At 46.1% G+C, this 15,275-nt stretch overlaps 1 protein-coding gene across 1 annotated transcript in view; it reads right to left on the bottom strand.

The window, feature by feature from the left end:
- stard13a (StAR related lipid transfer domain containing 13a) overlaps positions 1–4,482 on the bottom strand; it is a 23,608-nt gene extending 19,126 nt beyond the window's left edge. Inside the window, exon 1 of the mRNA XM_080851647.1 lies at positions 4,381–4,482. Within this exon, the coding sequence (XP_080707773.1) occupies positions 4,381–4,390 (10 nt within the window). The 5' untranslated portion in view covers positions 4,391–4,482. The remainder of the gene's footprint in view (positions 1–4,380) is intronic.
- Between the last annotated feature and the right edge of the window lie 10,793 nt (positions 4,483–15,275).

The raw sequence follows: 15,275 nt of genomic DNA, 5'->3' as shown, positions 1-15,275 counted from the left end.
TGTCCTGTTCTACTCAGCCATGGTCGCGTCGTAAACTTCTATTATGGTAGCATAGCCAATCAAATACGGGAAAAAATGTCAGCGGATTGTCAACAAGGAATCCAAAATCATGGGTAACCCACTACCCTTAGTCGAAACTCTATATGCTCACTGGATTGTAAAGCGAGCAAAGGAGGTCATCTCCCAACACTCACATCCTGCTCATCACTATCTCGTTCTCCTCGCTCTGGACTTCTCCTCACACACTGCTGGCATTCATTCATTGATTCATCATTCACGTATGCATGTTTCCACCATTGGATTGTTTATTGTTTATAATGCGTGTCATGTATGCTGTTGTCCATGTATATATTGTGCTGCAGAGTTTAACATACTCTACCGAAAAAACTAATTCTATCAGCCTCTGTGGTGTGGCCAATAAAAAAATCTATTTAAATAATCTATCTATTTTGATAGCAATGATGGTGAAAGTTCTGCTGTTTTTCAGATGGCCAGTTCTGTAAAGCACTCCACTAACCCATCACTTCAGATGCCCATATCCTTCTAACTATCCTCACATAGAACATGTGTCTACTATAGTTTGAGCACCTAGTTGTGAGGTTGTTTCTCGTTCCACGCTACACACAGGCTTCCTCACTTAGATATAAACCCTGGCAAGATCTCCCCTGTCCTCAGCCTTTTGTCCTTTTGCCATGTCTACCTCCCAACATTTTGCTTTCCTTTACCAATCTTTGTCTGTCTATCTATCCATCCTTTTTACATTCCATTTTTCACCGTCTCTTTCCCTGATGTCTGTCCCTTTAACATGTCTGCCTCTCAATCTGTTGCCTCTCTATTTGTTTCTGTGCCACTTTCCCCCTCCCTCTCTCTCAGTCCCACTATCCAGATGTTGTCCCTAGAAATCACGCAATCAACAGACAGGCCTCAGTCACAGCTGTCCTCATCTCCTTCAGCTCCGGTGACGTAAAAACTTGGCACTCTGATGATGACAACCTTGGCCTGCTGAACTTGACCCCCCCCCCCCCCACCCCCTCCTACACACACACACACACACACACACACACACACACACACACACACACACACACACACACACACACACATTCACACACACACACACACATTCACACACACACACACAGACACACACACACACACACACACACACATCTGCTCTCATTAATACACCACATTTCTTTTAATCCACCATTCTCCCACAGGCAGAAAAGCTGTCACCTTATCGGACAAATGAAAAGCCCTCTTTCAACACCTCCTCTGCTCCTCTGAGAGGAACAATTCAAATTAGGGACTGATCCCTGAAACAGGTCAACGTTAATCCAAACATCTCTATGCTGCCGTCTGCCAACTCAAGTCTGCCGGTGACTTTCAGAGAACTTGCGGGACTCTGCAGGCAGGCGGTGAGCTGTCAGAGGCACTCAGTGGTTGAGGCCACATGTGGGAGTGATTAGGGTGACATAATGGGGGTATTAAATGGGGTGAAAACCCCTTCTTCCTGCCCGTGTTGTGCTGGGTCCTTTGCTTCCTCCGCCCCCATACTTAAATCAGAGTCCTTCTCTGACACGAAAGCATCATTTCCGAATGTCTCCACACTCCATTACTCCTTTCCGTGTCAAGGCTGATAACTATTATAGCCCCTCACTTGCCAGCCTGTAATTAAGAATAATGAATCATGTAAGAGATTGACGGCGTCCGAAAGCCACCACCTCCCACCCCAACGCCACCACCACCCCTAGTCCCCAACCTCTGCTTCCAATTTGTGCTTTGCCAACAGATTGAAGGGGGGTGAGTGGCCTGACAGGGTGAGAAGGAGGTGAGGGGAGGGGGGCATTCTTTCTCTCCTTCCTCAGACAACCCGGCGTGTGGTGTGGTGGGGGTAATTCTTGGGCTTGGGGGGGTTGTAGAAAGACCCCTGGGGGGGCTTTTTGCGCCACATTAAACAGGCTCCATCCGGACCACTCTAAAGCGCAGGAGGGGTGCACCGCTGGCCGAAGCCAAAAGGCGTCCTTGAGTCAATGCCCTCCGGTGCCGTGGGAATAATGCCTTCCCGCTTTTTTTTTTTCTGCGACGTGGAGTTTAATTAACACGGGAGCCCCTGGCACCTCTCTGAGAGAACCTTGGACCCACTCCCTCCCCCTCCCATTCACTCTAGGGACAGGGCGAGCACTAAACTGCCCCCGCCGACAATCAACCCACTCGACAAGGTGCCACTGGCTAATCCTTCCCTGGTTCCTGGGCAGCGGGCACACACCCCCATCCTCCACCGTGCCACCTCCTCAGCATTCCTGGCTGGTGTGACGTGACAACAGGCAGCGCGCCATGAGAGGGCACAGCGGGAGCCGCCCAGCCGGCGGGCAGAGACACTAAAGGTGTTTGAAAAGCGGGCAGAGGGCGAAATCAAAAGCATTCTCCCGAGATAAAGAGGTGATAGAGAGAGAGAAAGGAGAGGGAGATGGAAAAAGAGAGAGAGCGCCAGGGGCCTGTCGCTTACATAAGCCGGGTTTCTCTCTCTCTCTGTGCCCTGAAAAGTCACCGAAATTTCTTTTCCCTTCTTCCTTCCTCATCCACGACTCTTTCAGGTCTTTTTTTTCTCTTTCTTGAAACTCCGCTCCCTCTCTCTTCCACCCACTCTCCTCTTATTACCTGCCTTGTTTCCTTGAGCTGACGCCAGTGAGTGGGGACCCACGGCAGCCGGGGGCCTCAAAGCCCCCTGTCACTAAGCCACTTCCTGTCCGCCCAGCTTCCAGTCAGGAATTAATATACGCTGCCCCAGGAGACAGAGCTAAAGCTTCCTGGACTAAATTGAAAGATATTGACAAACGCCCGAGCAGAGTCTTAACCAAGCACTGGGACTTTGGGGGCCGTTTGTTAAGATCAGAGAATCAATGAGGCTGGGCTCACCAGAGAGTGGTGAGAGCCAAAACAGTGTGTGGAGTTCCGAAGGAGTACTGTCTGCTTTCACTAGACTTGATAATCCTTTGCAAGAATGTAAACCCTCTAACACCCCAATTCAAACAGTCCCCCTACTGACAAATCCCATTAGTCATAAACAAAAACAAACTATAGCCTTTTACTAGTCATAAGCAAAACAAACTACAGCCTACTAACCAGAGTTTTTAAATGTCTTTTTCTGTACGTGACCTGAGCCGTCTTGAGGTCAGATATTTGTCTGTAAACAGTGGAGGTTATGAGGTTATGGCTTCGAGTAGCCTATAGCAGAGGACTGGCATGGCTGCTCCCACGCTGGAAACTCAAGAGGGGTGGAAAATCACTTGTGATTGTTTTCAAACACTCTTGGATCAGAAGCATAAACATCTGAATAGAATCACTTGCCAGCACGTGCACAGAGACACACACACACACACACACACACACACACACACACACACACACACACACACACACACACACAAGAAACTAATGAGTTGTACTGGACGTACTCTCCTCCACTAATGCACTGAGATAAACAATCCTTCACCCTTCAGTGTGAGCCTCAGAAAGGTCAGAATATGCATACCGACCACAAAGATAAAGATCTGTCAAATGATGAAAATCACTCGAAACCACAAGAGGTGAACAGCATCCCTGAGACATTCTCATATCAAACACCCTCAGCTGTCTTTGACAAGAGACCCCTGGTTGCAACCCTCACCAGCTTGCTCATCCGCTCCCAGGCTACTGACCAGGCAGACAAGCTAAGTCCATCAGACAGAGTCCATGTGGAGTGTCCTGGACAGCCCCTACAGCTCCTCCACATAAACACTCACACTCTTTGGACCGGGGCCATTTTCCCACACATGCTAAAGTGCTTTGACATCCGTTTTTGGGGTAGGGAGAATCTTAAGGTTTTTTTTTTTTTTTTTTTTTTGTCTTTGCTATACAAAACATGGAACTGAAATTACAGTTTGAGAAGATGTTGTGAAATAATACAATTCAAAGCTGTGATTGCTAGTAATTAGTGCTTCTTTTTAAAAATAGGAAGTGACATGAAGCAAGCCTTACAAGCCAAGATGAAACAGAGTAGCACTATGAAGAGGAAACAAAACATCAATATTATCCGTATTCCCTGTGGTGAAATATAAACATTGTTTTTCCCTGAAACTATGAAGAATCTAATTCTGTGGAATGCATTCTCCGTGAGACAAGGGAAAACATTAATTTCAGTCACACACTGGGTGACACAGCCAAAGACCTGTAAGCATTTAACACTGTACACACTGAACACCATTTTTCAGAAATTCAACATCAGTCCTAGCTCATACATTCACTGTCACTAGGCAGATCATATCAGACAATAGTGGTCAAATATGCATATCCTAACAAAAATCCATAACCCAGTAAAAACCAAAGAATACTGCATACCTGCAGGCATAAATAGATGACTGTTGTCCTTTCCTCGTAAGTAGCTATGCAGCTGGCTGAAGTCTTCTTTCAGTTCTTTACTCTTATTGGTTCTCTGTCTCTCTCTCTGATTACGGCAATATATTCCCTGCCTTCGCTCTTTCCCTCTCTCTTTCTGTCTTTCCCTTATCATCTGTCTCTCCCTCTCTCTTTCTGCATTTCCCTCTCTCAATTTCTCTTTCCCTCCTCCTGTCTCCCCCTGTCTCAAATGTCCCAAACTCCTCCTCTGGTAGTGTTCAGCACAGCTGGATCATGTATAGCAAACTAAAACCCCCCACGCCCACCCCACCACACCCCACCACATCTCAGTTCCAATGTATTCATGCTGTTCATTTCCATGGGCTTCTCCGAAACCCCCATGGTCCCATTACGATTTATTGCACATACACGCATACCAAGTTTCTCTCTCTCTCTCTCTCTCTCTCTCTCTCTCTCTCTCTCTCTCACACACACACACTCTCACACCCATACACACACACACACACACACACACACACACACACACACACACACACACACACACACACACACACACACACACACACACACACACACACACACACACACACACACACACACACAGCTGGAAAGAAAATCTTAATAAGACCAAATTACACATACACATTAAGTACATGAACATGAAAAAGTTGTGAGAAATGAAGGTTCTTGAGAAAATAGTTTTCGGTTGACTTTCTTGCTCAACACTAAATACTAAAGCCTAATTCGTCACACGTCTCTTCTCCCTCACATTGACAGGCTTGCGTACAGTAGTCACGGTCTCCAGAGAGGAGAGACTCAACACTACAGCAGTCCTCTGTGCTCGTGGACACCTCTGTATGTGAGACGCAGAAGCTGGGGATACTGACAGCACAGTACACAAGTATTGAAAGCAGAGAGAGAAAGAGAGAAAAGTGGGGAAGGCCTATGAAAATGACACTTTTACGTCACTAGTGAGTTGAAGGGTCTGGAACATGTTTAAATCAACCCAGAGATGGGGTAGGGGACAAACTCCCTCAGTCTCAGTCTCCTTTACTTGGGCATCACTGTGGGTATTCAGTTGGGTGGCTACTAGAATCCTGCCCATGTACCCATGGTGACAACAATTGAGCCTTGAATAAATGGCCTCCCTGCTTAATGAACATTTCACAGCTTAATTAACAGTTTGACAGACCAAACACTGTGCCAAACCAATAAAGGTTAGTTTGGAAAATATGCTGGCGAGCGCAAAGCTGTGACTCTTTCACACCAACAGGGGGAAGCGGTGAGCAAAAGAAACTAGCCGCGTGCCATTTATCACCATTCAAAGATCAACCTCTAACCACCGCTTATCTCCAGACAGGCAGAGTCTTTACTGGTGTGAACAAATTACTCAATGGCTCACCTGAGGTGACAACACACACTCCCCAGATTAGTGTTATCAACAGGCAGATGCTCTGCCTTCAGAATGGGAACATCACTGACACAACCCTCACATACTGTAGATGAAAAGCTGACAAATGGGAGAAGGGCTGGCCGGCTTTGAGCTGAATAAACAAAGAGCTGGATCTGATGAAAGATATTGCATTAGGGAGCAAATACGAATCCACAGCATGCCCATGACCAATCCCTAAAACACTCACAGTTGAGCAACAGTCTACATGCCAAAGCTGGTCAAGAATCCATGACATTTCAGGGTCATTGCTGAACTTTCTCCACACATACAGCCCTGCAGCAGCTGCGAAGAGAGAAATGGTGTCTGTAAATATCACAACTCTCGCTGTCAAATTCGACAAGATACTTTTTTGGAAATGTCTTAATACAACATAGCCTGGGCAAAGAGAAAAAAATCTGGAAAGACATGGAAAGATAAGAAGAGGGAAAAAAAAAATCATACATAGGCTTAACATATATATGTGCACCAAATATAATGCCAAAAGAAAACAAACAAACATTATTCACTAAATGCCTGCCACTAACATAATTTTTTCAACTGTATAAAGCGGTCACCACAACAGACTCCCCCCCCCTTGCTCTCTCTCTCTCACACACAGACACACATACACACACACCCTGTGATGAAATAATGTGAAATATGAAATAATCTTTGTTATGTCTTTGGCTTGAATTGGGTGTGGTGGATTCATTCCCTAAAGGATGAACAATGTTTGAACTCTCTGGACGGCACTGAGCGACACATATCCAGACAGAGAGTATTCTGCTGATACCAGCGCCACTGCCCTGGGGCCTCAGAGCATTACTGAGGTGCTACCCCAGTCCTACCTAGTGAGAAATACATCTCAGAGTCAATACCTCTGCCTTTAGGGCATCATCCGCTGAGATACAAATAACCTGATTCCCAGATTTGACATTTGGAAATGGAAATGGAAATGGAAACGAGCCCTAGTGACTAGTGACTATGTTATGGCAGAGATAGTGACACACACACACACACACACACTCTAGTACTAGTAGTGAGCTGCTTTTTTTTAGCGGCGGGGAGCAGTGATCGGGGTTAGGTGCCTTGCTCAAGGGCACCTCAGCCCTGGATGTGGGCATGGGACTGCAGTGCTCAACCACTTCCCCTGCCCAGATTTTTCCTACTGGTCGGGGATCAAACCGGCAACCTTTCGGTTCCAAGCCCAACACCCTAACCAGTAGGCCATGGCTGACCCCATTTAAACTGATTGATCGATTTATTTTGTTGACTTTTGTTTTGTGTGTTGCTAGTTGTGAAATTGCAACACATTCTTCGATGTACTGCAATGGAGGGCCAAACGGAACGCCTCGGACAGCTGTGTGCAGTTAGCACTCTACAGTAGCTAACACATCTGAAAGTGTCCAGACATTCCCAAATACTAAAACACACTCTCTGCCTCTGTTTGCGTTAAGTAATTGGAGGATTGGAAGCAAATCTGTCATTGATTAAAGGGAGGACGCGGAGGACAACCAAACAGATTTGCAGTCGTTATGGCAACAACACTGGAGGAAATGGAAGGAAGGGTGGAGTCCTCCGCCTTCATGTATTTTGGCAGAATCTCTATAGAAACACTATTTACTTTATCATATAAGGAATTTATCTGAGAATGGGAATCAACGTCAGTCATATCACAGATTCTCTGGCGGAGTTTAGACTGAGATACATATCCAACCGCATAAATTCAACATACAATGTGCATATTATAGACAATAAGGAGGGTAAATGAACCTCATAACTACAAAAAACTAGGCACACAAGGTCTGTTTCTATGTGAAGACCATCACTTCATTCTTCTGAATCAAAACCTGACCCCAAAGATACCTAAATCATGGTCACTATAAAAAATGGAACGCACTTCTGAAAAAGATGCACTTCTTATCAAATGGGAAGTTGGAAAAGGTGTGTTAAAACTTTCCATCACCCCACCCCATCTACAAATGTTGGCACCAGACAATAATGATCCAGCTGGATGAGAGCTGCTTCATAAAGGAATGGAGGGTCTCCTTGGACCTGGCTCACTGTGGGCCTACAGCTGGTAACATTTACTGGGAGTTCCTAAGGCCAGTTACAGTTACACAACAGCTGAAAAAAAAAGAAGACACTCAGAGAGGACAAAGACAAGCATCAGCTATTCAGAGAAAGAATGTGCTTTGAAGAACTCCCTCAGTGCTAGTCTGTTCCAGTGCCGCGCTGACAGGTGAATAACTTTCAATGCTATGCGCAAGTACAGCCCAATGTCAAGACGGGGCATGCCCCAGCTCTCTCACAACTCTCTCAGGCACAGATAACCACATTCTTCAAGGCTACAGAAAAAGAAAAGAGCAGTCTAGAGCTCCCAGGCAATTCACAATGTGGAACTACAGACATGCAGTTGAGATATACAATATATACCAACCATAATGCACCTTAGGTATGTACTATAGCAAGTATATAGATGAATAGAATAAGCTTATTAGTAGCCACTCTGTGGTAATCCTCACAACACCCAGTATTACACACACCTGTTGAAGCTGCAATCTCTTTGAGATGGAGCGTCAGCTGTAATGTATCATTAGTAATGAGACTCAGACTCAAAACAGTAATTTCAATTTCACTGTAACTACTGAAAATCACATGGTTGACACACTTTATGGGTAACATCATAGGGAAGAAAATACTGTAAAAATGCCCTGAAAAGATTGCGTTTCTGAATTCATAGCCGGCAAGATCTGAAGTAAATTTCCATAAACTGAACCACGCATGACATTACCAGCCTGGAATGTGCTATTCTTAACCCTTCACATAAAGGGCATCACGGTATCAAAGCGACTGCAATGAGCGAAGCCTGCACTCTCTGCCTATCTCTTGTGTACCTTGAGTGGTCTTCCTCAGGAGCTGGTGCCTGGCAATGATGCGAGCCAGGCGCAGCCCCGAGCGTCTGCGATGGTGGTGCAGCCTCAGGTAGATCTCCTGAGTCTCCGGGGTCATGCTTCCCAGACACTCTGTGTCCACCAAGTCCAAGTCCAAGTCCATGTCCACGTCGCCAGAGACCTCCGGGAGCATCGTCTCTGCTGTCTGTCTGTGTCTCCTGCTGTCTGTGTCTCCCGCTGTCTGTGTCTCCTGCTGTCTGTGACTCCTGCTGTCTGTGACTCCAGCTGTCTGTGACTCCAGCTGTCTGTGACTCCAGCTGTCTGTGTCTTCTGCTGTCTGTGACTCCAGCTGTCTGTGACTCCTACTGTCTGTGTCTCCTGCTGTCTGTGACTCCTGCTGTCTGTGTCTCCTGCTGTCTGTGACTCCTGCTGTCTCCTTGAATCAGTCTTTTCCCACTCAAGTCTTTCTTTTCACTGCGCCAGGGAGGTGGAAGGTGTGTGTGTCTGTATGATCTACGTCGATATGGACTGACACACGCACTAACGGTCAGCACAAGCCACGACACAACCTCAACTCCCTCTCGCTCTCTCTCTCTCTCTGTCTTGGCACCAATCGGAATTCGTAGCGCTGCCCGCACCTGCTGCTTGAGATGTGCACTGTGATAGTGTAGGCACACACCTCAGCAACAAGTTGGGACTGTAGCTATCTGGAGGGAAATGACTGGCGGCTCCTCCCTGTGTCGGCCCCCCTGGTGGTCATATGACCAACACCCAGGGTCCAATGAGATCTAGCGGTGCTGCCCCCCCCCCCCCCCCCCCCCCACACACACACACACACATCTCTGGAGTACTTCGAGCCAAAAAGGAAATTTGTGACTCAGTATGTGTGTGTGTGTGTGTGTAACCTTTTTCCCAAGGGCTAGAGGGAAAATATACATACCAGGAGAATAGCAGAATAGCTGTGGCCTGCGCAATCAGACGAAAGACAAAGGCCCAGGGCGGATATGGGAAAAAAAACCTCATCCCGAAAAGAGAGAGAGAATGAAAGAGAGAGAGAGAGACAGAGACGGGGAGAGTGACTTGGTTGTATGCCCAGATACCAGCTCCAATGAATTGTTCTCAGATCGCTGAATATACACTATTATCAAACAGAACAGCTGTGACATGCTTAAAGGTAAGGTGAAATACTTTAGGTATCTGGATAGCTAGCTGTTTACAGAAAATACTATGTAAAGCTAGTGGGGAAGCGAAGAGGCTGAACAGAGGAATTTAGAGTATGAAAACCACTGAGGTACTGTTCTTTTACAGAGAAACTTAAACCTTCTTCCCCATTCCAAACCCCCAAAATGTACAATAATTGGTTTTGTGGAGTGACATTTCTGGTAGGGCTGGGGGTAAACGATTATTTTCAAAACGATTAATCTGGCGATTATTTTATCGAATAGTCGACTAATCTAACGACTAATTGGACGATTAGTCTAACGATTATTTTTCTGTTGCTCGATTAAAACCATAATGTATCTCAAATAAATACCCCAAAAAATCTTAATAATATACTTTAATGAGCACCGTTTTGCACAGCAAAAGTCCAACAATGCATTTCATGTTTATCTAGAGTTCACAGTAAAAATGTTTGGTACTCAAATGAGCCCTATCACATTTGGATGTGGTGCTCATTAATTTAAATGTTTTCAGTGCTTATAAAAACATTCATTCATTGATGAGCACTGCGCACCACCTTATGTGCAGCCCTGTCCTGGACATTGCTTGGCTGCATTAGTTGACATTGGCGATCTAACGTGGTAGTGAATCATGATACATACTATAAGCTGGCCAACGTTAGTCTAATGTTATGTGTTTGACTCGTAAATGACCACAGCATGAGTTAGCTCTCTGTGCCGTTTGTTGGTGCTTGGTTGGCGTGTTCTGCAGCCGTAAGTTAACGTTTACTAAACTGACACAGCTGTCTAGCCGCTGCCGCTATAGTAGCTAGCTAACGTAACTACTAGCAACCAAGCACGAACAAACTGCACGGAGAGCTAAGAAGATAGTTAGCTAGCACCACCGAAGTGCGCAGAGCTCAAGCTACACAACACACTGAACAAACGTTAAATACGAGACAATAGGGTGCGTTTGAGAATGGAGATAGAAACGCACCCCATTGTCTCTCGTGAAGGGGACAATAAGTAACGTTGGTTACATTAATTTAACGTTTGTTCAGTGTGTTGTGTAGCTTGAGCTCTGCGCACTTCGGTGGTGCTAGCAAACTATAGCTCTCCGTGCAGTTTGTTCGTGCTTGGTTGCTAGTAGTTAACGTTAGCTAGCTACTAGTGTGTCAGTTTAGTTAACGTTAACTTGCGGCTGCAGAACACGGCAACTAAGCATGAACAAACGGCACAGAGAGCTAAGTCATGGTGTTGGTCAGCTTATACTATGTATCATGATTCACTACGTTAGATCGCCAATATCAACTAATGGCGCCAAGCAATTCCCTGGGTTTCTGCTCTCTCAGTCCTTGCGCAATGTTTGTTTCTGTTTGGGTCAACCACGTGTATGTGGCGAAGCGTCGACGTAAAAATATGGCGTCGACGTAATTTTGAAATCGACGCGTCGACGTCATCGACGCATCGCTACAGCACTAATTTCTGGAATTCCTATTCGATTTATTTTGCTTCCTACTGTAGTGCCACTGAAAAATTGTTGGGGTCCGTTATATTGTCAACATACAGTGTAAAGTAAGCCTGAACAGGTGTAAGAAACTTGCACAGACAAACTCGCCAGGCTTATCTCAGATTATATCCAATAGAGGAGAGAGGAGAGGAGAAACCAGATTCAGTGAGAAACAAACCACCCTCTAAAAACATGACTTTCTAACATGGCTCTTATTGCTATAACTTGCAATAGAAGAAAAAGTAGCAATGGAAAGGAATCACTGAGTACCGTAGTACCGTCAGACTGACAGAGATCATCATCATAACGTCAGAGCTCTGGGACATTTTTGCCTCAGCCATGTTGTGACCAGCTCATTCCAGGGTGCGATAATTATCAAATTCTGATGACTGACTCAGGAGCTCAAAAGTCCAGAACCTGGACATTCCGGTACAAAAAGCAGGTCTAGAGGTTTGTATGTCTCAACTCCCCCTAGTGGCCACTCACACATGCACTAGTGAAGCAGCTTTCCCTATCTGTCTCCCACACAGATACTCACCCAGGCATGCATACACACACACACACGCACAAACAAACACACACACACACACACACACACACACACACACACACACACACACACACACACACACACACACACACACACACACACACACACACACACACACACACACACACACACACACACACACACAGAGCAGGTACCACGCGAACCACAGGATTTGGGTTAAAACCCCACCTTTTCATGTGAACCCCACTGGCTGACGCATGGTGTGAGGGTTCATGAGTGACCAGGAGTGGACAAGGCAATGACCTACTTTTTACATGCAAGTATCCCTCCGTCCACCCCCCCCCCCCCCCCCCCCCACTCCACCCTTGCAGCCTGCCTCTCGTGTGCGTTCGTCAGGGTAAACTAGGTTAAGGAGATCCCCGAGGGGATCCCATAGGCTTTACACACATTCCTCAGGAAAGGACCAGCGGCTCTCCACTGAGCCAGGGCAGACCGGAACCTAGGTAATGTGATCGAACACCCCCCCCCCCCCCCCCAATCTTCACCTTAGAAAGGCCCCTAACTTGCACTCAGTTAGAGAGTGGTGCAATTCTTAGGGTCAAATCCGGTCACGGAATGCTATGTGCTACGCTAACACAACGCCACAAAATTGTTTTAATAATAGACCACACAATTAGAACAGGCAGCCCAGACCGCTGTTGTGACCTGATCCATATTAGGCAACTGAGACTTGTTGTCATACTGGGGGTGATCCAGCTACTGAAGGCTGGCAGAAAATAAGGTGGGTGCAGCGCGTGGTGGCGCGTGGTGGCTGGGTGGCGGGGTGACGGCGGTACGCCAGTCATGCTGTGGGATGCTGGAATGGGGTTGTGGCAGCTTGTGGAGCACGTGCAGCAATTCCATGATGACCTGCAGTCCTTTCACCCTAGCTAACAGGATACATAAACTAGCCTGACAGGATGCTTTTACATGACTGTGCATCTGTGTGTGTGTGTGTGTGTGTGTGTGTGTGTGTGTGTGTGTGTGTGTGTGTGTGTGTGTGTGTGTGTGTTTGTGTGTGTGTGTGTGTGTGCGAGCATGTGTGCTTGCATATGTGCGTATCTAACAAAAAACAGTAGAACAATACGATCCACCAATGACAAACACAGCACACACCACACTGTGGAAGTTTGGGTACAAAATGGAGAAACTCGCTGACCTCCTGTGGTGGGAAGAAGAAAGCAATTGTGACCTCAACCCTGCTGAATCCAGCACTTTATATCCATTGGGGAAGCTCTGAGCACACATAAATAAACACACGACGCGCCAGGGGCAGTGTTTGTGCCACACCACGTGACAAAGCCCATACAACTTTCACCTGGGGTTTAATATACATGTCCCACCATTTAATGGCCTCTTCATCTTGGCACCACCTGGACCGCAGAGACAAAGTTGTAACCAACGCAAATGTGTGTGGTCGTCCGGTTCAGATACCAGGATAGTTCTGTTATCTCTCTGAAACAGGCAGGTGAAAGCACTACCCTTGAAGAGTGATAAAGCGCTACTGCCAGTACACGTGGGAACGCAACCCAGGAGGGCAGGCCAGCATAAGGCGCAGGCGTGCCTCTCTACTCCTGACAGAGCGGCTCAGACATACCCACATGTTCTCATTCCACACACAAAGTCATGCCCTTTTCTCACCCACAGTAGTAGGGTACAACATTTGTGCACTAGGACCACTCACTGAAAGAGCTAGTCTGAAAGGACAGTTTAGTTGAACCGACAGAGCAGATTCAAATTCATGGCTTACACGTAGTGCTAGACTACACAGAGCAATTAGGCTAATCCACCTCACAAAAGGGGTTCCCCAGCCATGTTTTCCAGCAGATTACATGCAGATTGAGGCTTCAGCTTCCAGGCAATTCATTCTAAAAACATAAATGAGTGGTTATTACAAATGTCCAGATGTTGAGGATATTAGGTCCTTCATTCTTTTTTGAATCTGTAGAGCGGATTTACCAAACACATTCAAGACAGTCCTGCCAAAAAATTAACAAAAGTTAAAATTGTTCAACCTGACAGTAGATACTACCACTGTGATATAAACAGGGGAAAATATGTGGCTGTTTTCGGTTAATCATTCCCACACTCAATATTCTTCTAAATATATATATATATAAAACACATTCATTTGTGAATACATAACAAATGAATGGATGAATTAAGACTGGCTATTTCTGAGAACATGTAGAATAAATATTATAGGTATGTAAGACTAAATTATTAGTGAGATAGGGCTGGTAGCCAGCCCTCAACAATCACCAAGTGAGCTCAGAACACTGCTGACAGGAACGAAAATCTTCATCTGCCAACGGTTACTTGACTAACATACATAATATAGATGGTCTATATTCATTTTAAAACTATCATATAGTTTAATGTCGCAGTTGTTTCAGAGCAAATAATTATTATGCATTTCATTAAGTTAAACACCTGGCGGGTAAATCATTCCATTATCCATTGCTGCAGTGGGACCATATGGCTTTTATTGGGTCTGCAACATGCAACACTGGTCACAGTGGATAGTAGCCTAAAAAAACTTTCTAATTTTGACCCCACAGCCCCAAGCTCAAGTGTTCATTCGCCCGACCGAGGCTTTAGTCATGAGGACAAGGCAGATGTGCAATATTCTGCATATTATCTCTTTGCAACAAGCAAGTAACGGTACGTTAAATTGACCTTCCCGATATAAGCTTAATTCGGGCTTCCACAGCAACTGAGATGCGTTTGCTCTCACATTATGTTACACTTCTTATGCCGATATACAAGACTGTCCCTAAATCATTTAACACAGAGGGCATTCCGCAACTTTCGGTGTGGCACTGACCTGCAAGTCGTCTCTCTCTGACATTTCTCCACAGTAAATCCCAAGCCTTAGATGTGGAATCGCGCAGCTGCTCGCTGATTGACCGCCGGAGCTGTAGTTTTGCGGACTTTCGTTTCGTTGTCATTGTAAATCGTGACACATAGTAACGAGAACCGGTGTACACACCAAACCGTTATCTTCCAAGACCGGACACTGTTGCCGCAATAGTCGTCACTCCACCTGATTTGCGGCGTTGCGTCACCATGCACCAGGCGCCCACGAAGCACGGCTACATCTTGCTGAAACACAGAGTAATTCCAACACGACAATTCCTTGTGTAATGAAGCCTAACCGCTTCAGAGTATATGCCAGTTCAGTGCAGCTGATATGTCTCAGTGCTCAGACCGCTGCGTGCCGTAGCCCTAAGCCAGCCAGGACCAGATGTGCATGAAGTTTCCACTTCATCTGATTACGTACGAGCAGCGTCTCCGGTCTCTACCCCCAAACAAGACACACCAATAACTC

This window comes from Sprattus sprattus, assembly GCF_963457725.1.
Source record: "Sprattus sprattus genome assembly, chromosome: 1".
NCBI lineage: Eukaryota > Metazoa > Chordata > Actinopteri > Clupeiformes > Clupeidae > Sprattus > Sprattus sprattus.
This window is presented reverse-complemented; position numbering and strand designations above follow the sequence as displayed.